We start from the raw sequence: 22950 nt of genomic DNA on the forward strand, positions 1-22950 counted from the left end.
TCTGAGTTGAAGGTGAGGTCGGCCTCGGGCGCGGCCCAGCCCGACGGAGCCCCCGGGCGCTTGGAAGTGGCGCCGATCTGGCGGAAGAACGACTTGATGTGATGATCTGAGGGTGGTGCTTGTGAGCCGCCGAGGAGGGCTGCAACCGCGTGGTGCACCGGTGCCGCATAGCGCGCAACGAAGAGGCCATGCAACTCCTCCCAGGACGCCACCGTGGATCCAGGGAGGTTGAGCAGCCAGCCGCGCGGTGCGCCAGTGAGGGCCATGGGAAGCCAGTTGGCCATGACCTTGTCGTTGCCCCCGGCCGTAAGGACAGCCTCCTCATACGCCAGCAGGAAAGCCGACGGGTCCGCCTCGCCGTCGTAGCGCGGCGGCATCTCCGGTTTGAACTTGGGTGGCCACTTCACCTGCCGCAGGGCGGGAGCAAGGGCTCGGAGCCCCCCGAGCGTCGCTGTGGGCACCCGTAGATCCAGCCGGTAGGGCGGCGCCAGCCATGGAGAATAGGCGTGAAGATGGTGGAGCGCGAATCAACGGAAGGAAAACTCCGGCGCACCCCCTACCTGGCGCGCCAAATGTCGGATCTCGGGTTCCGGCAAAACCCTCAAGGTTTGAACACTAGGGTGCGCGCGAAGATTTCCCCCTACCGATCCACGTCCTAGCTTCGCTAAGATCTCACGGGCTAACTTGACGAACTCGCAACACAAAGGACACAAGATTTATACTAGTTCGGGCCACCGTCGTGGTGTAATACCCTACTCCAGTGTGGTGGTGGATTGCCTCTTGGGCTGAGGATGAATAGTACAAGGGGGAAGAACAGCCTCCTGAGGTGGGCTGTCCTTGTGCTTGGTGAATCTGTGGATGGGTTGGATCCCCCCGCTAGCTATGGTGGCTAATCCTATTTATAGAGGCCCTGGTCCTCTCCCCAAATATTGAGCGGGAAGGGAGCCAACAACGGCCAATTCGAAAGGGGACGGCTAGTACAGCTTATCCTGACAAAAGCAGTCTTCGCCTGCAAAAGGCTTTGGTGGTGACGCCGTCTTGGGCTCCACGGTGACCTCCGTCTTGCCGCCCTGCTGGTCTTGGTCTCGTTGCACTGATATGGAAACCTTCGCTCGATGCCTCGGTACTCCGCGCCTGCGCTTGCTTCCTTAGCACCAAAAAGGAAACAAGGACACTACGCGCGCTGGCACCCGCCTGGCCTTGGTCATCATGGCTCACGTCACTGGAACCTCGTGAGGTTTGCCTTGCCTTGAATTCTCCACCCCTCGCGAGCCGGCCTGGTGAGGCCGCTCCTGAGGAGGCCTTGTGTCGTCCGTCTCGCGAGGCTTGGCCCCTCGCGAGGGTCTTGAATGCTTGTTGGTGAAGATGGGTCGCACAGGCCCGCTCGCAGAGCCACACCATGGGCTGCAGACAGGCAAGTCTGGGGACCCCGTTCTCAGAACACCGACACATACCCTCCGATACTACTCATAGATTCATCAAAATAAGCAAACGACACATAGAAAACAGAATCTGTCAAAAACAGAACAGTCTGTAGTAATCTGGATCAAACGTATACTTCTGGAACCCCAAAAATTCTAAAATAAATTGCTGGACGTGAGGAATTTATCTATTAATCATCTGCAAAAAGAATCAACTAAGTAGCACTCTCCAGTAAAACATAGCAGCAAATCTCGTGAGCGCTAAAGTTTCTGTTTTTTACAGCAAGATCGCAAAGACTTTCCTCAAGTCTTCCCAAAGGTTCTACTTGGCACAAACACTAATTAAAACATAAAAACTCAATCATAATAGAGGCTAGATAAATTATTTATTACTAAAGAGGAACAAAAATCAGGGAACAAAAATAAAGTTTGGTTGCCTCCCAACAAGCGCTATCGTTTGACGCCCCTAGCTAGGCATGATGATTTCAATGATGCTCACATAAAAGATAAGAATTGAAACATAAAGAAAGCACCATGAAGAATATGACTAGCACATTTAAGTCTAACCCACTTACTATGCATAGGGATTTTGTGAGCAAAAAACTTGTGGGAACAAGAATCAACTTGCATAGGAAGGTAAAACAAGGATAACTTTAAGATTTTCAACACATAGAGAGGAAACTCGATATTATTGCAACTCCTACAAGCATATATTCCTCCCTCATAATAATATTCAGTAGCATCATGAATAAATTCAAAAATATAACCATCACATAAAGAATTCTTTTCATGATCTACAAGTATGCAAAGTTGACACTCTTTTAAAATAGTGGGATTAACATTAACTAAAGTCATGACCTCTCCAAACCCACTTTCATAATTATCACAATAAGATTCAACACCCTCCAAAATAGTGGGATCATTACTTTCTAAAGTTGACACTCTTCCAAACCCACTTTCATCAATATAATCATCATAAATAGGTGGCATGCTATCATCAAAATAAATTTGCTCATCAAAACTTGGGGGACAAAAAATATCATCTTCATCAAACATAGCATCCCCAAGATTGTGGCTTTGCATATCATTAGCACCATAGATATTCAAGGAATTCATACTAACAACATTGCAATCATGCTCATCATACAAAGATTTAGTGCCAAACATTCTAATGCATTCTTCTTCTAACACTTTGGCACAATTACGGAATCCTTATTTTCATGAAAGATATTAAAAAGATGAAGCATATGATGTACCCTCAATTCCATTTTTAATTTTCTTTTATAGACTAAACTAGTGATAAAACAAGAAACAAAAAGATTCGATTGCAAGATCTAAAGATATACCTTCAAGCGCTAACCTCCCCGGCAACAGCCAGAAAAGAGCTTGATGTCTACTACACAACCTTCTTCTTGTAGACGTTATTGGGCCACCAAGTGCAGAGGTTTGTAGGGCAGTAGCAAATTTCCCTCAAGTGGATGACCTAAGATTTATCAATCCGTGGGAGGCGTAGGATGAAGATGGTCTCTCTCAAACAACCCTGCAACCAAATAACAAAGAGTCTCTTGTGTCCCCAACACACCCAATACAATGGTAAATTGTATAGGTGCACTAGTTCGGCGAAGAGATGGTGATACAAGTGCAATATGGATGGTAGATATAGGTTTTTGTAATTTGAAAATATAAAAACAGCAAGGTAACTAATGATAAAAGTGAGAACAAACGGTATTGCAATGCGTTGAAACAAGGCCTGGGGTTCATACTTTCACTAGTGCAAGTTCTCTCAACAATAATAATATAATTGGATCATATAACTATCCCTCAACATGCAACAAAGAGTCACTCCAAAGTCACTAATAGCGGAGAACAAACGAAGAGATTGTTGTAGGGTACGAAACCACCTCAAAGTTATTTTTTCCGAGCAATCCGTTGGGCTATTCCTATAAGTGTCACAAACAGCCCTAGAGTTCGTAGTAAAATAACACCTTAAGACGCAAATCAACCAAAACCCTAATGTCACCTAGATACTCCAATGTCACCTCAAGTATCCGTGGGTATGATTATACGATATGCATCACACAATCTCAGATTCATCTATTCAACCAACACAAAGAATTTCAAAGAGTGCCCCAAAGTTTCTACCAGAGAGTCAAGACGAAAACATGTGCCAACCTCTATGCATAAGTTCACGAGGTCACAGAACTCGCAAGTTGATCACCAAAACATACATCAGGTGGATCACGTGATATCCCATTGTCACCACAGATAAGCACATGCAAGACATACATCAAGTGTTCTCAAATCCTTAAAGACTCAATCTGATAAGATAACTTCAAAGGGAAAACTCAATCCATTACAAAAGAGTAGAGGGGGAGAAACATCATAAGATCCAACTATAATAGCAAAGCTCGCGATACATCAAGATTGTGCCAACTCAAGAACACGAGAGAGAGAGAGAGAGAGAGAGAGAGAGAGAGATCAAACACATAGCTACTGGTACATACCCTCAGCCCCGAGGGTGAACTACTCCCTCCTCGTCATGGAGAGCGCCGGGATGATGAAGATGGCCACCGGAGAGGGATTCCCCCCTCTGGCAGGGTGCCGGAACGGGTCTATATTGGTTTTCGGTGGCTACGGAGGCTTCTGGCGGCAGAACTCCCGATCTCGGTTACTTTTTGGAGGTTTCTGTATTTATAGAAATTTTTGGCGTAGGTCTCATGTCAAGAAGGTGCCCGAGTCGTCCACGAGGTAGGCCCACGCGCCCGGGGGTGGGCGCGCCCCCACCCTCGTGGACGACCCGGGACTCTTCTGGCCCAACTCTTTTACTCCGGGGTCTTCTTTTGGTCCATAAAAAATCGTCAAAAATTGGCACGTCAATTGGACTCCGTTTGGTATTCCTTTTCTGTAAAACTCAAAAACAAGGAAAAAACGAAAACTAGCACTGGGCTCCAGGTTAATAGGTTAGTCCCAAAAATCATATAATATAGCATATAAAACATCCTGAATGGATAATATAATAGCATGGAACAATCAAAAATTATAGATACATTGGAGATGTGCCTTGCCACGACATCGACGACTCGCCGGGCTCCCTCGCGCGCCCGGACCACCCGCGCGGCCCCTCGCCCTGGCCGGCATGGTGGTGGTGGCGGTGCTGTCGACGAAGCCACCTCTGCCTGCCCGAGCGCGTGTGTCGGGGATGACGCCTCGTGGCCGAACACGCACATCGCGTTCCCGTCATCGGCACCGGGACGGAGAAGGACGAGAACCTCCGTCGCCTCCGCCGCCCTCCTCCAACAGCGGTGCCCGCGACTTCCCGGGCGTGGCCGTCGGCACCGAGGCGGATGTGCAGCGGGACAAGCTGTAGGGCGCGCGCGTGCGCGGCGAGCAGGCGGGCGGACGCGGCACGGCCGTGGGCGGGACAGCGAGGGCGCGCGTGTGCGCGGTGTGCAGGCGGGCGGGCGCGGGACGGCAGGGCGCGAGCGTGCACGGCGTGCAGGCGACGGGCGCGGGACGGCGAGGGCTCGCGAAGCTGTCTGACTCGGGGCGCATGGCCACTCAGGGGCACGCCAAGTACCCCGATGGCCATGGCTTCTGGACCTGGCGCAGGGCGCGTGCGTCGCGCAGGAGGACGTCGTCGTCCTCGCGCGGTGCCTTGGCGACGCCGTCGTCGGGAAGGAGCAGGAGACGGTGGAGGACGCCGTGGTGATGTTTCCATTGGCCCGGGAGGTCAAGAAGGGCGCAGCCGTGGCCTGGATGGCGCGGCGCAGGCGGGACGGGGGACGCAACGGCTGGAGAATATTTCAATCCCAGTGCAAAATTATCACCTGCGCAATATCAGGAAGCTAAAAAAATGTCTCCTGGAAACGCAACGGCCGGAGATGCTCTAACGTTTCATTCGCTCCGAAGGTGCCTTCCCGGGAATGTTCGCCAGCTATTGCCGTATAGAGGAGTACCAAAGAAAAGCTGGGCCCCACTATTATTAACATCTCAAAAATTACACTAGGCCATAATATACCAACACTATACAAGTATAGTATTTAAACGCATTAGCATGTGGCCTCAGAAAAGAAGACATTGCGCAATCACGTCTGCGTATGTAGTATGAAGATAAAGTTCCATCTCCGAGAAAGTTGGCAATAATAATTAAGAACTTCCGAATTCTGATCAATACCGCGTTTGGTATGAATGAATCCGATTATAAATAAACAAATTATTAAATATGAAGAAACAAAACGTGGATCCGTGTCATCAACTCCACACCCAAAACCATTTTAAAAGATAAACTCCACACCCAAAAAGTGACAAAACGCCGCCAAACACCCAACAGCTCCGTTCCCTTTCCGCACCCAGACTGGTGGCGCACGAAGCGCCTACGTGGCCCGATCGCGGTCGTCGGCTCAGCCCGGCTCAACCACTGCCGGTGGTTTCCCACCGTCGGCGTCCCCTCAGATCACCTCGCTGACTCAGATCCTCCTCCCCGGAGTCAAATCCTCATCAGCCTCGACGCATCAACGGCGGCGATTAGCTAATGATTTCCGTCCAAAATAACGCGGCCCGCTCCCAATGATCATCCCGTCCCGTTGTTCCCGTTGCCCGTGAGTTGACGATAGCTGTGCACGCACTGTGCTACACGTCGTCGTCGGCTACCTTTGTCCACGACACTATATAGCTGTCGCTGAGCTCGAGACTTCCTCTCATTCTCTTTCCACATCGCCCCGAGATCCATCTGCTCCGTTTCTTGGGCTGCTCGGTGCTCTGGTGCTCTGCTACGCGTCCCGTTGCCCTTGTCGACCAGGAGAATTCGGAGGCTTCACGAGGGGACTGGCTAGGTGGAGTTTGGTAGCGATCATTCAATGACGATCTGCGCGGGCTTCGACTCCTACCGGGCGTCGCCGGCGGACATGCGGGTCGTGACGTCGGACGGGCAGAGCATCGCCGCGCATTCCTACGTTCTTGTAAGCCACTTTGCCGCTTATATTAGATTTATGCGGCGGATCTTGCTTTTTTGAGTGTTTTTGAATCGTTGGCTAATTCCAAATCGGGCGGCGATATGCAGGCCTCGGCGTCGCCGGTGCTGGAGCGGATGATCGACAGGGCGCAGCGCGGGTGGGGCGCCGAGTGCACCATCCCCGTCCTCGGCGTCTCCTTCGACGCCGTCCACGCCTTCATCCACTTCCTCTACTCCTCCAAGTCCAAGGTGGTGCCCGCGGAGGAGGAGGCGGTGGGCGCGAACTGGACGCAGCTGCTGGCGCTGGCGCACGCGTACCGGGTGGGGTGGCTGAAGCGGGCGGCGGAGGCGGCCGTGTCGGCGCGCCTGACGCCGGAGCGCGCCGTGGACATGCTGAAGCTGGCGAGGCTCTGCGACGCGCCGCGGCTGTACATGCGGTGCGCGCGCCTCGCGGCCAAGGAGTTCGCCGCCGTGGAGCAGTCCGACGGGTGGCGCTTCGCGCGACGCCACGACGCCGCGCTGGAGCTCGAGCTCCTCACGCTCCTCGAGGACGCCGACCAGCGGAACGAGCGGTGGGCGCGCGAGAGGGCCGCGCAGGAGGCGTGCCGGCAGCTGGGCGAGGCCATGGCCTCCCTCGAGCACATCTTCCCCGGCGGCTCCGGCGCCAAGGCCGCCTGCGCGGACGCGGACGCGCCGTGCGCGAGGGCGGGGTGCACGTGCCGGGGCCTGCAGGTGCTGATGCGGCACTTCGCGACGTGCGCGAGAAAGACGGCGCCCGGCGGGTGCGCGCGGTGCAAGCGCATGCTGCAGCTGTTCCGGCTCCACGCCTCCGTCTGCGACCGGCCGGACCGGGCCTGCCGCGTGCCGCTTTGCAGGTGAGAAAACGCATTTTGGTGTAGAAAAACACACATTCTATCGAAGGAAACGTGGCCCTTTTGGCAAACGCACGGTAGATCGGCAGCCGAGAACCAGGCTGGCGAGATCGGTGCCCGGCGCGCTTTCCGCGAAAGGAAATCGGTTCGTACTTCATCGCAATATACAAGGAAATTGGACGTACTAGCTAGCTTTCGTCCTCTTGCATGAAAGCGACTTGGACGGCCATGGCAACGCCGCCAATAGAGCGCCATGCAAACGCACATGACGGATCTGACGCACGCCTAATAATACTAGCTTTGTTTTTACGTCTGGTGACGAGGTGAAATCTAACGTTTCACCGTGGTTGGCTGATTTTTGCAGCCATTTCAAGGCGAAATCGCAGATGGGGAAGGCGGACAAGACATGGCGGCTTCTGGTGAAGAAGGTGACGAGGGCCAAGGTGATGTCCTCCATGGCCGAGAGGAAGGTGGTGCCGGAGGTCGTGGCCGAGTCATGGGCGAGGTACAACCGTAGAGGAGCCAAGTTGAGATGAGAAGAGACATTTCTCTCGTCTTGGTCGTGTAATTTAACCCTTGTCGTTAGCAACGAGGTGTAGTGAGCTCAGGTTGTACTATCTATCGTCTAGTAGTTCTAGCTAGTGATAGTCTACTTAGCACATCTCACTTATGACTTGCGATGGTTAAACTTTTTTCCTTTTTGAGATGGTTAAACTATGTAGTGTTTACCGGCTACCGCGCATCCATGCTTTGTCCGAGAGACAGACACCCGTGCTTCTCTACCTCGAAAGCACACCTATGGGCCATGGATGCTGCTCTGTTCCGGTCGCATGTGGCACGGTTACCATGCGTCGGAACTGGTCCAGTACGATCCGCCGACATGCCCGGCCCCACGGTGCAGTGAGTGCGGCCAGCGATTCTTCGGCTCACCCAACAGGCAAGTCACCAGAATATGCTTGGTGATACTCTTTGTTAGCGGAGCGAGTTTAATAACGTGACTCCTACCCGCTGCTACTCTTCGTCTGGTCCATGCATCCAAAATATGCTCGTCTCGGTCTCGGCCTAGGACTACCTGCTGCTGCTGCTTGTAACCGTGCCATTGCCGCAGCTTGTACAAGGTTTGGCCGATCTAATGAGACCTCCCGCTATGAAGAGTAGAGGGAGCCAACTGGAGTCCCAGAATACACACACATGTCAGATAGACAGCTCCACGTACCGTCCGGGTCCGTTTCTCCCGGCCAGATCAGGAGAATCACCGTGCGCGGATCCGCCGAGGTGCGTGCGTGCGTTCATTCGCATGCAAAAGCTTTCATCTCCTTACGCTGCCTGCTGGTGTCGACATCTACGGAAAGAACGGTGCTCCTGGCTCGCGTCCCCACATGTACTATACGTACGTGTACGGTGAACATAGTACTACATGGAACAACGCCGCACCTCGTCTAACAGACGGAGACTGGGCCAGGTTTAAGGAGCACCGCCCGCTCGCTCTGCCCTACATACAGCCACCCATACAGGAGAAAACAACAAATTGATCACCTCGGCGGGGGCGCGCACGAAAGCGAGATGCGTTCACCAGCATGACGGAGAGGTGGCACCACACCGCCATTTCGTCGCCACCTGTTCGCCTCAGCATCACGACGCTCCCTCCGATCCAATTCACACGAGAAATACAAGAGCGCACAGATACAGATAGCCAGCGACAGAGACATGGCTTCAGCTTCGAAAATATCATCGACCCAAGAAGGGAACATCGCCATGCCGCTGGTAGTGTGATAGTGCACCACCCTGTCCTCTTCATCACTGCGCCAAAATCCAAGTGCTCCAACAGCGACGTACACGGTGCACCGAACGTCTGGGAGGGGTCGCGGTCGTGCCAAGGACGGCGATTTTCGCTGCAGGTAACCAACGGCCCAGTGTAGCGCGGGCGCCCCCCTGGGTCGATCGGTCAGGTGGTAACCGGTGCAGGTTGGCGCGCAGCTCTAGTTACATGCTGTGAGAGGACGACGTCTGGGGGCTAGCTGGGGCCGCCGGCGTGCAGCGGTTGGCAACAGCAGGTCTATTGCCCGCCGTTCGTACTAATGTGACGCACCCCTAGCTTGTTCGCTCACCGTGATTTCGTGACGCGCACTGAAGCTGATATCGTACCTGGTCTGTCGACCTATTCCAATCACGCGACCGGCTATCTGCTACAGTAAAAAAGGAAATGAAATGGGCTATCAGACTGTCATCTTCTCTACACTCACTTGCAGCTGATACCCACTTCTCTGTTGCAATTGACACCAACTAAACAAATGAAATGGAATGGAATTTCCACCACAAAACAGTCCAACTTTACTCATCGGACACAAGAGCTCACTTTACTGCAACTGCCTACTCTCCTTACACATGCTGCCACTCCGATACATACCCAATCTCCATCAGAAAATAATGTGACGGAAGCCGTTATAAACAAACTACTACTTGACCAAGCAATGATCGATGCTAGGCACGGAGTATGTAACTAGTCAAGTGGCACAACAATGTTCTCCTACTCATTCCTAGCTTACAGGTTACAGAAGAGAGAGATTGCTGGTCAGCTTATACACATCACCGACTGCCAAGGCGAAATGGAGGCCAGAAGAACATATTACCGCTACTTCATCAAATGGAATGGAAGGCTATCTTACGACGCGCTGCAGAACGTGGGCCGAAAGAACTGCACACAACAGGCAGCAAGGAGGCAACAAGGTCAACACAGTAGCAATTATACGAGTAAATTTGTTGGCCAAAAAAAAACTATGAACTGGATGTTACCTTCAGATATGTTGAAGGACAGCTTCTGTGCAAAAATTTCTCTAGGGTTTAATGCTTTATTGGATAGTAAGATATTATCCAAGTTTTCCTTTCTGCATATCGAACATGAAGACTATGTCATTAATAGGCTCGAGTCAATATGCAATACCAAGCGAAATGGAACCCCCAAAAAACATTCTTATATATATTAAAAAAACAGTTAGCATACGGTAGTACGCCATTTATTCAAGGACCACAGTGGAAAATACTTTCAGTTTGCCGTTCACATTGAAATGCTTATCAGTATTAAAACAGAGAATCCTGCTGTTAATTGTGAGCAAAATTCCATGGTCAGTTCACGTACCGAGCCCAACAAGGAACAAATTTCCTTCTGCGCCTTGCTTCTTGTACATGTTCGTCGTAATCATCATCATCCTCATCATCAGAATCTTTATACGGAGTCATTGTGTAGGACTGGCGAGAGTTTCATTAACATCAGAGCAGAGGATTCAAAAATTAGAGTGGTTGCTGATACTAGAGTGAAACAATGAAAAGCACTACAAACTGATACTAATGTCAAACGAGAAATCGAAACAGCTCAGGTTGACAACCTATTTTTGCTTTGTCCCAACTGTGATGACGCTAAATATGTTTGTGTGTTCTAACAGTTTTGCCGCATTCTAAGAATTATTGCCCCAAATGGAGAGAAAAATATTTAGGGTGCCGTTACTCATGTCTTCCAAAGTCTTCTCTTAGCATGTTAATAACAAACTGATGAGCATGCATTATGGAGTAGAAGCCACTATCATGTGACCATTCCAAAAGAACTTCCATTAGTATATCTGTATACAAGTATATTGACTAGTAATAACTGTTTATTATTTGCAGACATGTAACATAACAGCCATGTCAATATCAAAGATGAATTAGTACCAACATATGCAGATTTACAGACGACAACATTCTGCATGATGAAGTTAAATAAAAAGGCATACCTCCTCAAAACTGTTCAGGATATTTTCCTTAGCATCAGATCCAAAACTTGCATTCCTGTCATCTACTGCAACACCTTTCTCGTCCTTACTTTCATTGGCCTTGTATCGAAGGGCATGTTCGGTAGTCTCATCAGGTTTAACTTGGTTTTTGCCTACATCAACCAAATTCTTCCTTGGCGCCATATTATCCTGCCATGATATTAATTAAATATAAAAAAAAAACCTCTGTTCGAGTATATATCACATACATTTTGAAAGCCCTACACATATCTAATATTACAAATTCCATATGATCAACCAGAGAATTTTGCCACTCAAATTACAAAAAAACATATATTTCTAAACAGAGTACTGTTTGAGGGCGGGGGGGGGGGGGGGGGGGTGTTATAAAGAAGATATATACGTTATATATAAGGAAAATGCATGAAGTAAGCGGATTCAATAAAAAATCCAACCCGCAAGGCGAACTACTCTGACTATATTCTAGGGATATCTATCTGGACGGAAATTAGGATAAGCAAATGACTAACAGACTCTTTCTCTCTGGATGCACGGATGTTTCTTGATTCAGAGTTCTGGCCATGCGGTCGCCATAGATCGGAGACAAACTGATCGTCGGCGTCACGTTACTCGGCACCATTTGCCGTCGGCGCTGACGGCTACATTGTTAACACTCCAGGTCTGTGCTACGCGCGTCTACTACTAGGCATGCATCGAAAAGCATATATGCATGAAACTATGCACTTGAGTTTTCTTTCTACTACATGTTCCAATGATACATCGCTTCACTTTGAGGTTTGAACTCTCATCTGGTTCATGTAGATCAAAATGCTATGATGCCAGGTTAATCCAACGCAGTGACTGCACCGGTGATAGCAGCGGATACTACCAGGAAGGCATGAAAAAAAGATCTAAGTAAACAAAGTACATACATAAAGAAGATATGGTGCATGGTGGATCACGATTTGCTGATGATAACGACCTTGCAAGCATGATACGCCATACTACTTTTTCCACATACTCCATACTTCTTTTTCACATAATATACATAAGTTAAATACACCATACTATTGTCTTGTATATACTTCATACTACGTACTTCCCTTTTACAATACTTTATTCCTTTTTTTGTGTGGCACAACGACTAACTTTACTTGGCCTCAATGTGCAGGTGCAGCACCGGCCGACTGCTCTGGCCTCGCGTGGCCACGCCACGACGCCATTGTCGTTGATTAACGTCAAAATGTACTATACATCCCAATAATACATTGTGTGTCCCTTGAAAACAATTTGCTTTCTTTCAGTTTTGCGGCGACTGCAACAGCTCGCGAGCTATCACATCCAATGCGGCTGGAGTAGCATACTACTCCGTTTCCATCATCTACCGGCTGAGTCGTAATGTCATATGTAGAATGTACAGATATAAACTATGCATGATTCATTGGCTGACATCATACTGGCCATTTTCTTCCTATTGACATTACCCTTCTGACACATCAATTAGACGTGTGTATATGTACTTCATGCTAGCTTCAGTTAGAAGTATATGTACTCCCTATTTAATATCACAATTTTGAAGTATATGCACTTCATAGCAAATACTCCCTCCGTCCCATAATATAAGCGTTTTTGACACTACACTAATGTTAAAAACGCTCCTATATTATGGGACAGAAGGAGTACTACATATGAACATTCTCCATACCACCTTCTATAAGAAGTACAGGAATATATATTCTAGACATGTTCAAAAAAAAGAACATATATTCTGCACTACTCACCCGCAAAAACAGCTCCATACTACCTTATCTAAACTGACATGTACATGCATACTCCATACTATATGCTACCATACTATCATACTCCATACTACCGTATCAAAAGTGATGTGTGCGTGCATACAACCTATTTAAACAAAGTAAAATATAAAAATTATATAAGTTGCTCCATCTAGACAAAAAAAAATCCAGTAGAAGGTTGAACTAGCACGTACGTTTGTTATTAGATTAAATCACATGATATATATATGTAGCTTATACTCACAGAAGCTTTTTGACGAGCATCTTTTTCATCCTTCATGACTCGTTGTCTGTCCATAGGCTGCTTCTGTTGCTTTCGAGCTTCATCCATGCATTTTCTTCTTTTCATCGTTTCCCTCTTTTCCCCTTCTTCTCTCTGCCGCTTCTTAGCGGCCGCATCAACTTCTCGTCTCTTCTTTTGTTCCTCTTCAAGTTTTTGTATTTGTTCCTTCTCTTGCTTCAGTCTTTCACGCTCTGCTTTTGCAGCCGCTTTGCGCTTTTCTTGCTCCTTTTGTTTCTTCTCTTCAAGACGTTTTGCAGCTTCAGCTGCCTTGAGTGCCTTCACCTTAACATCTTTTTTAACTGCAACACAGCAACCCCATTTGTAGCGGCCATTTATGAGCACCATCTAACAGTTTCTATAAACATCATTAGTGGATTTAGCATGTAGTTCGAAATAAATAATACAATTAAACAAATAAAACTTACCGCACACTGTTGTAGATTGCAACTTTTGTTTTACAAGAGGTACAAAAGATGCCACATTGGCAACAATATTGATAGGCTTAGATTGTCTGTCAACATTTGCTTCACTCCTGTGTCTTCCATTTTTGCTATTGAGTAGTTCTGCCGTGCCTTGTTTGTCAACATTTGCTTCACTCCTGTGTCTTCCATTTCTGCTATTGATTATTTCTGTCGTGCCTTGCTTGTCAATATTTGCTTCACTCCTGTGTCTTCCACTTCTGCTTTTGGTTATTTCTTTCGTACCTGATCTGTCATGAAGAGAACGGGATACTTTTCCTTCTCTCTTAACTGAAGTAGGGTGATTGTATCTTGGCTTAATGCTATGATTTCTGATATTTGAATGATGAGTGAGCTCACTACTGACAGATTCTGCACTCAAGTCTATGTTACCTTTATCCATGCTTCTCATCGAATGAGACGGAGAACTTCCATTGTTTTGACATAATCCAGTAATATCCTGAAGTGCTGTTCCCCCAGATTGTCGCTGGCATGAGCAATTCACATCTACAGATCCAGGAGCCATGTCTTGGTACTCATCTTCTTCCGGAATGCTGTTGTCTTCATCAATTCGGAAGACTTCAAGTTCAGGAATAGAACCCATATGTTCTGAACCAGATCCAGATCTTAATGAAAGTTTTTGGCTATGCTTTTCAACAGATGGAGTCAAAGGAGTTTCATTGATCTCTTGTCTGCTGCTAGCATTTGAAGAGCAAGAGGCTACGCCATCAGAAATAAAAAACGATTCAAGTCCACATCCGAAGGAGTCCATACCGCTGCGACTGTTACTAGCACTGTATTGTAGATCATCAGAGAGGGAACAGTTTCTGGGTTTCCCGGGCATAGTAGTTGTCAATAGCGGATGCAAACTACTCGCTGTGTTAGTATTATGCTTGTTTGGAGGATCTGAGCAAATGGTGCCTAATTGGTGAGAATCGTGAAGGGACTCAAATGGCCTTTTTCCGATAATTGGGCTGTCCAATTGGTCAGAGACATCAAAGATCTCCATTACTGGCATTGAACCATCACAATCAAAAGATTCATCACCCAATTGTGCCTTTGGATCATAACTTTTATATTTCCTAACACATTCATTCAAGTCATACCATGATTTCTCATGAAACAGTGCATTAGGAGCAGATGCTTGTTCACAACTCGGGAATCGAGTAAACAGTTCTGTTCCAGAATAATTTTCTTGATGTAATATTGCAATTGGAGATGATAAGTCATCCATCTCAGGAGCCATTTCCTGGTCTGCCACACTCGCAGCCGTGACAATTAGGTTCTGACCTTCAAAGCAAGTACCTTCCTGCCAACAGAAAGAATAATAGTAAATACGCTAGGACTCACTAGCACACATAAAATAGCAAGTGCAATATAGACTGAAGAGTGGACATTACCCAACTCTACCAATTATAAATGCCAATTAAGTCATATCTAATACTAACAGGTAGCTTATTCCTCTGGCCACTGCACCGGAGCCCCGGCAGCTAAGCATGCAGTGGCACAGCCATTCCCTCCTCTTTCTCTCTCTCTCTCTCTCTCTCCCGTGCCGCCGGCCTCCTCCCTCATCAATTGAGTCGGCCCCGGTTCACCTCCATCCGCTCATCGCTTCTCATCTTCGTCTCATGGATGATAGCGTCGGCTGCAGGAGCGCGAGGTGTGGAAGGCGACTTCCTCAAGAATCTTGCCGAGGTGAAATATTGTTTAAATTAAAGTGCCTTTGTTTTTTGCCATCTCAAAGTATTGTTCACACTACTAAGCCTTCATCTGCAAATATCTATGGGTCTAAAGTGAAACCTTGCGCCATTTGACCAAGAGTTTCTTAAAGTGTGAACTACAAGAGATACTAAAATGTTGTTACAAGTACCAGAGCCTAAGTGATTGCTAAAACCAAATTTTACCAAGAAAGTCAAATTGTTTCAAATAACTCCGGGTGTGAATTTAGCCTTGCGCCATTTGGCACAACGGGTAATCTAGTTTGTATGTTAATCACTCATCAGTACAAAACGGTGATGAAATACCCATGAATATTCCCATCGGCTATCCCATAAATAAAAACAGGAAATAGAGAACCTACATGACTGGATTCGAATTTGTCAGACCAAAGCATCCAAAGAAAAGGCTCCACCAATAATGCAGCCAGACGAGCATTACCACTAGTTTACTACTTCATGACATACAATTTTGCAACAAAAAATACAACCGGTTCTTTCGGAATAAAAAAAACTTCAGAGAGGAAAGGGAACTGGTAGTCTGGTACACTTGCTGAGCACATACCTGCTGTGTGCAGTTTTCCTCATTACGAGATAGGATGCCAGAGCAATAAGGCAAAGCAGCAGTTGTCAGAAACTCCACTTCCAACTTATTTTGTTTCTGTTCTTGAGAATTTTTGAAGACCCGTCCTTCCAATGCACTCCTGCTGGTGCTTGTGGTAGGAGAGTTATCAAGGACGCCACTTAATAGGCTAGTTGTATTTCTTCTTCCACGTGAAGAATTCCCATTTCCATAAACATCACTTGCAGCATTCCCCCCCTCTGACACCAGAGACATGCTCTTGCAGGATCCTGAACTCCTTGTGAAGTAAGGACCTGAAGGATGGGATTTCTCTGAGAAATTTGTCACGGTTAACATATGGCTAGAAATGTCAAGTTGGTGGTTCAGAGACAATGAATTTGTGCAAGGAGTCCCGGAAAGGTCAAAGTCTGATCGGTGCCTTATTCTTCTCCTTTTAGATGACATACTATCACTTACTTCAACTCCATCTTGTACTGACCTCTTCTGGTCACAAGCAGCACTGCTTCTGTCTGACTCGAGTAGAATATTTTTCTCATGTGATGCACTAGGTAAGACGTATAGAACATAAGGTTGTGGAGATTTCCGTTTATCGTTTTCTGCTGTACATGAATTAACATTTTCTTTAACAGCATTCTCAATAAGAGAGGTGTCTTGTTCTGTTCCTGCAAGATAAGAAACGATGTAAGGACATGGCACAATAACTTTTGCTACAAAAAAACTAGCAAATATATTCTATAAATAGCAAGCATGGTACCATTTGGTTGCAGATCTTCGGCTGAAGTCATACTGTTCCTTTCAGTTGAGTGCATTTCGCTGGTTCTTCTAGCTGAAACACTGCTCATAACTTCTGGCACTGCAGACTCGTCCTTTTTGTTGCTGACAGAAATGTTGCATGCTTTGGTCAAAGCTGATAATTTTATCTGAACATCGCCCAGCTTTCCCGAATGGCAGTTGACCGCATCATATGCTGCCTTTCCGTTGAGTGTCTCTTTTTGTGTAACCGGGGAAGTGGGGCCCAAGGGAGTCTCTGCATCGGTCTCCTTGAGTTCTAAAGATGTTCTGGCCAACAGATGTTGCTCCTGAGGAACTTGAGAATAGCTGGTAGAAGACAGGTCTTCATTTAAGGGATGTGCCTCAGCAAGATCAAGATTGGCACCTTCCAGGGTACATACTGGTTGCTGCATCGTCTGTTCACTTGCAGGATTCATGCAAACTGATTCAACACCATCGAATTGAAGTTTTTTCGGCTCAACCGACAGATAAGTTTCAGGGAGTGCATGGCACGCAGAGCCTGTAACTTGCACTCCAAAAGAACTTCTAGCAGAAACCATGACATTATTATCAGAATTGACAATCTGATTTTGAGAACAATCTAACTTAACTCCTTGATTTCCAAGATCACCATCTTTACTGCACTTGACGAATTCAGTTGATCTATCCTGATTGGCATAAAAACCTTTCTCCTGACCTGGCAAAGTGGTCGTTGTTCCAGCATTGTTTTCACCGTCACCACATGGTTTGGAGGATAATGATGCAGTTGTTTTGTTCAAACCTGCAGTTGCAAGTTCAGACCTCTGCATCCTGTCTTGCATAACATCCCTGATTCCACTATTTGTCGCTTGACCCTTCTCACGCGACCGATCTTGAATATGCCGCTGCCTTGACCTGGAACGCTTTACCACAGAGAACATGTTGACTTCAGAACTAGGCTCAAATATCTCCTGGTCAACTGAAACCTGCTTTTGCTGAGGCACTTCATGTTGGTTAGTATCCACGGTGTCACAAATAGAGTCTCGACCAGCATATCCATTTGGAACCCCCACATTTCTGAGTGAAATGCTAGGAACAGCTCGCGGCTGAAAGAAGGGTCTGTTGGTTGCTGGTGTAGTAATCTGGCTTCCAGCGAAAAGTAAACCCGGAACAATAGGTTTGCCATTTAGCTCTACAAGTAAACAAGCGGTTCAGTTAAAGGTGTCAAAAGCAATGTGCAAGGGAGTAAAATCAGATATCAATGGTGAACAAAAGGCTAAATAAACAACGAATCGGTGTATTTCTGAATCACTGACAAGCAGTTAGCAACTCACGAACGCTTATAACCCGCACCCTGCAGGTGTGCCCCTCTTGGGTACTAATAAAAAAACAAGATGTAGGATCAACAGCACCAAATTGGCACTCTCAAAATTCCCCATTGCAACACCTAAAAAGAATTGCCCAGCAAAACAAAACGGCTAATCCTGGACGACATGTTGAACAACACTGTCTACTATTCGCAGGATTTACGGTGACATCTCGGTAACCCAAATGACCAAGAGAACTTGAAAATGAGATTTGTGATGGGTCTAAGATACTGGGATCAGTGATGAACCTGTCTTAAGATGTCTGACTCTCAACAGGAATTTCTTTCCAAGTAGATTTGCTTTCTTTAGTTGTCTTTTCAGGTACACATATTTGCCTTCAAAGTGTTTTAATTACATTCTGCAAAATTGCAGGCTTGCAGCACATTATAGCATGGTATTTTTCCAACAATGACCAAGCATACATTTCACTGTTTATCAAATAAGCCAATAATATTACAATAACTGGCAGGTTTTTCTCTTCTTTCTTATTGGTACTTATCTTTCACTCTGCTCCGTGCAACTGCAGTATATGTTGCCAACATAACATATCTATACCTACCAATAAAGGGATTAGTGCTTCTGCCCGTCCGTCATCAAATTGCCCTTGAAGTTGGAAAAAATTACCCCCCCATTGCCTGTGGTAAGTAAAACAACATTTCATGGCGGAAGAAAAAAAGACCCAACCCAAATCCCCAACCCCGTACTGGTCCATCCCCCACCTACCCATCGTCTCCCTGCCCCGACCCCTAGCCACCCCGCGCCTCCTCGCGACTATGCCGCAGGCGATGTGCGCTGCCTCCGGTTACGCGCCCCTCGCCTCCTCCTGTCCACGCAACTCCTCCCGGCTCAACTCCCAGTGTCGTCGCGCCCCGGCCACGTTGGCATACACACCTCCCGGCTCCAACCCAGTGACGAGCGCAGCTCCTCCTCCCCATCTACTGTCGGTGAAAGCTCCGGTTGCTCCTTTGGTTCGTTATTCTACCCAGCCATAAGATATTTGTTTTTGCATCAAGTTGTAGGACACCTGTTTGATAGAATGTCCACAAGAAATATTCATGTGTAGCGAACGCTGCAGCCCCATCTCTCTCTCTCTCATACTACTATGTTTTGCAAGTTTGTGCTGGCCACCTATTTGTTAATATGCTTCTCAAGGTCTAAAAATATTCTCTCTCTCACATGTTCTGTTTTGCAAGTTTGTGCTAGCCACCTATTTGTTAATATGCTTCTCAAGGTCTAAAAATATTTTGTCAGATTTCTCACACATTGTACAAGGGTTATGGTGAATAAATTTTAAAGAGCAGAATCACATATCCAAAAGGCCAATTCATATAGAGGCAATGAGCTACTGAACGTTGCTAATAATGATGCTACTGTTTTTCAGAATAAAGCCAAACCTACAGGAACCATATAGTTGTGGTGAAAAATTGGATAGAGTGATAAACAACTTTTATATTTTTCTTATTCGGATTAAAGGAACCTCATTCCCCCAGCTACTTGACGAAAAATAACATGTATGCATGCGCCAATGAAGTCCAAAAATTAATCCTTGTGTGGGTCCAAATATTTTGTCATGAGAAGTCTGGATGTTCAGTTTTGGAAAAGTATACCTCCCGCTGAAAGAACAAGGGAAAGATCATTTCGTTGACGGCGAGTTCACCCTGATGCTGATCACCAGCGCTCTTTGGCAGTGTCATGCTGCCTGGCCGGCGCTGCAATTGCATGGTTAAGCAGGAGGTACGTGAAGTAAGCCTGAGATCTGGAGCATCCATGGCTGCATGGACATGACGGCGGCCATGTAGCGGCGTGTTAATTTTGTGTGTGTAGGTTTTTTCTGGTAGTGACACCTATAAAGAAAGTTAGGCGATCAAGAACATGTGGTTGTGGTGCTTCATCTTCCTTGCCTACAGTTTATATCTTAAGCTTCCCTTGCTGTGTGTAATATGGCTAGGTAAAATCTGCATATGACAAGACACGCATATCAATGGATAAGCAATTGACGTTACTTGCCAACCAATTGATGTTTGCAAACTCATCCTGATAGTAACTTCTGTTTCAATCTTAATTGTTCAAGAATCAACATTTGCACATTGAGGTGTATTCGTTGATCTTTTTCTTAATATGTTCTTGCAGATTAGTTGCTGAGAAATAACCCAGCAACCTACATTTGGCGTGACCATCTATGTTTGATTAATGCTTAATGAAACGGTCCATGTTCCAGCGGATCTTTGCATTTTGTGGCACCTACAATACTAGGAACTGCAATCCGAGGGGCGTGGGAGACAGCGGCGGCACTGGAGCAGCTGCATCGTGTGATTTGGGTGAGACGCACATAGCATTGTCTGTTCGTTTGTGTTTCTGATGATGTGTCTACACTGGCTACTACCTGCTGCTCTCCAATCTATACACAACAAAGAAGCAGTACTCTGAAGCAGCTTTGTTGAGGAACGAGGCCTAGAGCAGGAAGCTGATGAAAACACCAGGGTGTACTCTAATTGAGATAGGTGAAAAAACGACATTTCTTCATGGCTGACATACTTCATGCTTTAGTTTGATATTACCATATGGTTTAGTTCATGTGTCCACAGGTTAAGTTCATGACCATCTTTAGTCTCCGGTGTATTTGGCTAGCCTCACTTATGAATCGGTAGTATCGCTCAACATCAGGGCCACACTACATGATATGAGCTTAGCTTTCTCATATTGAACACTTCACTGGATTAAAACTATAACTGGGTTTCTGACTATTCGTCGGTATATCAAAGGTAATGGCTCTCAGCAGTAAAACCAACGTGCATCTTAAGACATCACTACATTTCTTACAAAATGTGTTTTGCTTATTCACAAGACTTACCAAAAGTTTGCTAATGCCAACACAGATCGGAAGATCCAATCAAGCAACGTAGCTAACTGAAGCAAAGTCACTCTGTCTTCATCGTGTGAGTAGGCTAGTGTGACCAGAAATTAGATAATAGAGGAATGTTAGCAAGTCATCAACTGTGAAAGCACACAAAATGTTTCAGTTTTCAGGCCACTACTTGGTTTTGAATAGCTATTTATGTGAGCTTTTTCTATAGCGTGGGACTACAAATTTTCGGATAACACTAAGTAGGCACCAATTGTTTTTTTTTTACTTTGCTGCATTCGGTTGTTGAGCATGACAACTGAGTAGCCTATGTTGATATGAAATTTCTTTTAAAATTAGGTAAGAAGTTTCCATACACATATTCACACACAACACCCAGAAGTAATAAACACTAAACATTAGCTTTCTTCCACTGAGGACATGAGTACGGCTTCTTGAGCTCTAGGATCCATGGTTCATACAACCCGTAGCATCGCACTGGCTCCATCGATATCGGCACTGCATTTATAGTTTCCTCGATGTCCATGATCCAAGAGCATGATTTTTTTGTCTCCCGTTGCAACGCATGGCCATGTTTGCTAGTAGTAATATACTAATGCGCTTACACGGAGAATAACAAAGCAATTAGCACAACTGTATTATCCAGTTTTATGAGCTAATTTGGAGTAGCTCCTGATGTCCTCTGTGAGGTTAAATTATGTTTCGAGGAGGGAAAAGGCTCCAGGGGAGCGGGGGGGGGGGGGGGGGGGGGGGGGGGGGGATAAGCACCTTGCAGATCAGCGGCGCAGGAGGGGAGGAGCCACGGCGGGGGGCGGGGGCCGGCAGCGAGGAAGGCGCAGGCGAGGGACTCGGCGTGGGAGTCGACCTGCTGGCGCATCTGCCCGGTGACCCAGTCCCGGCGCTCGAAGACCTGCATGAAGAGGCCCTCCATGGCCGGCTGCCGGCGGTCGCGGAGGTGGCCGGGGGAGGAGAGGGGGGCCTAGGGTTTGGGCATGGAGGTGGGTCGGCAGCAGGGTGGGGAGAGAGATGTCCACCGAAAATTTTGAATCCGGGAGCGGGGAAGAGGAAGATCTGAGGGTAGTCGCCTACGGCCGTCCGCCAGCGCCAGCAGCCAGGAGCGAACGATCTGTTCGGTGCGGTGCGGCAGCATCTGAGCCAGCGACTGGCCAGGCCGAAAGCCCACGAAGAGCATACTGTGGCCCGTTTGATTGGCCCCAGTTGTCTGTGGCCTGGCCACTGGTGGGCTCGTGTGTAAAGGCTTTCATTTTACGAAATTACTAGTTAAGGAGCGTTCCCCGCAACGATTAGTCGCGGAGTGCTCCCCGCTCGCCAAGTGTCACGTGTGGAGCGCTCGTGAGACTTTTCTGCGGCGCTCCACGCGTGATACTTGTCGCCCGCACGGCCTCTCCCATGATTTTCGGTTTTCGGTTTTCCTTTCTGATTTTTTCTTTTTCACTTTAGTCCTTATATTTTTAATATTTTGTAATACACTTTTGATCTGTTTTGATATGTGTTTCTCTGGTGTGGCGGAACCATCGCCGCAGACTGTTCTTTCTTTGCCGTCGTCTCCGCCCGTCGCAGCCGCCGCTCTTGTCGCGTGGTTACGGCAGCCCCCGTCGCGGCCGCCGCGCTTGTCGCGTGCTCTTACGGCGGTCCTTCTTTAGCGTCGACCGCGCTTCCCCGTTCGCAATATCGTCGTTCCCTATGGGTTGCATTCGTGGGTTCCCTGTTTTCCTTTAATTTATCTTTTTGTTCTCATTATATTTCTGGGATATAGAGATTTGTGGGGTAGTTACGGGTGGGGACTACCAACACTATCAGATGAAGTTTCAACTCGGTTTTCTGGAATTAGTTCTTGATAATCATTGTGTTCCTTGCAGGTATGGATTGTCCTTTTTGCCGTATGTCTGGTGGCCCATGTTCTTCTGTTGATTCTTCTGTATATGGGTTCAGTGTGGTTCTGGATCGGCGTTGTTCGAGGCGTGTTGTAAGAATATCATTTTATAATTGTTTAATTTTTGGCACACACGCTTATTTCTTTTGGTGCTGCCCATGCTGTTTTGATTTTGATTATGATCCTTGTTTTGATTTGTTGCGCAGTATGTTCCGTGCAGTGTTAGA

General features: G+C 47.1%; 2 protein-coding genes across 2 annotated transcripts; one reads left to right on the top strand and one right to left on the bottom strand.

The window, feature by feature from the left end:
• The first annotated feature begins 6012 nt into the window (after positions 1-6012).
• LOC147985903 (BTB/POZ and TAZ domain-containing protein 2-like) lies at positions 6013-7979 on the top strand. The gene is made up of 3 exons (XM_087544369.1): positions 6013-6379; positions 6481-7247; positions 7609-7979. Exons 1-3 carry the CDS (start codon positions 6278-6280, stop codon positions 7778-7780), a joined length of 1041 nt encoding a protein of 346 aa, XP_087400495.1. The 5' UTR covers positions 6013-6277; the 3' UTR covers positions 7781-7979.
• Positions 7980-9528: 1549 nt separating this feature from the next.
• On the bottom strand, positions 9529-21982 carry LOC147985904 (uncharacterized). The gene is made up of 9 exons (XM_087544368.1): positions 21598-21982; positions 16604-17791; positions 15832-16511; positions 13519-14860; positions 13055-13392; positions 11012-11200; positions 10381-10490; positions 10038-10129; positions 9529-9939 (listed from the first exon to the last, which is right to left on the bottom strand). The coding sequence occupies exons 1-9, from the start codon at positions 21758-21760 to the stop codon at positions 9902-9904; spliced, it is 4140 nt and encodes a 1379-aa protein (XP_087400494.1). The 5' UTR covers positions 21761-21982; the 3' UTR covers positions 9529-9901.
• Positions 21983-22950: the final 968 nt, after the last annotated feature.

This window comes from Triticum urartu, chromosome 2A (assembly GCF_056163025.1).
Source record: "Triticum urartu cultivar PI428250 chromosome 2A, HENAU_Tu73, whole genome shotgun sequence".
Lineage (NCBI taxonomy): Eukaryota > Viridiplantae > Streptophyta > Magnoliopsida > Poales > Poaceae > Triticum > Triticum urartu.

What these genes read in the sequence shown, in the direction of transcription:
- LOC147985904 (XM_087544368.1), bottom strand. Translation starts at nt 21,760, where the DNA reads ATGGAGGGCCTCTTCATGCAGGTCTTCGAGCGCCGGGACTGGGTCACC. An exon ending in GCAATCTACAACAGTGTGCG is followed by an intron (nt 13,393 to 13,518) that starts GTAAGTTTTATT and finishes GCTGTGTTGCAG; the next exon opens with TTAAAAAAGATGTTAAGGTG. An exon ending in ATGCTCGTCAAAAAGCTTCT is followed by an intron (nt 11,201 to 13,054) that starts GTGAGTATAAGC and finishes ATATCATGGCAG; the next exon opens with GATAATATGGCGCCAAGGAA.
- LOC147985903 (XM_087544369.1), top strand. Translation starts at nt 6,278, where the DNA reads ATGACGATCTGCGCGGGCTTCGACTCCTACCGGGCGTCGCCGGCGGAC. An exon ending in CCGCGCATTCCTACGTTCTT is followed by an intron (nt 6,380 to 6,480) that starts GTAAGCCACTTT and finishes GGCGATATGCAG; the next exon opens with GCCTCGGCGTCGCCGGTGCT. An exon ending in TGCCGCGTGCCGCTTTGCAG is followed by an intron (nt 7,248 to 7,608) that starts GTGAGAAAACGC and finishes TGATTTTTGCAG; the next exon opens with CCATTTCAAGGCGAAATCGC.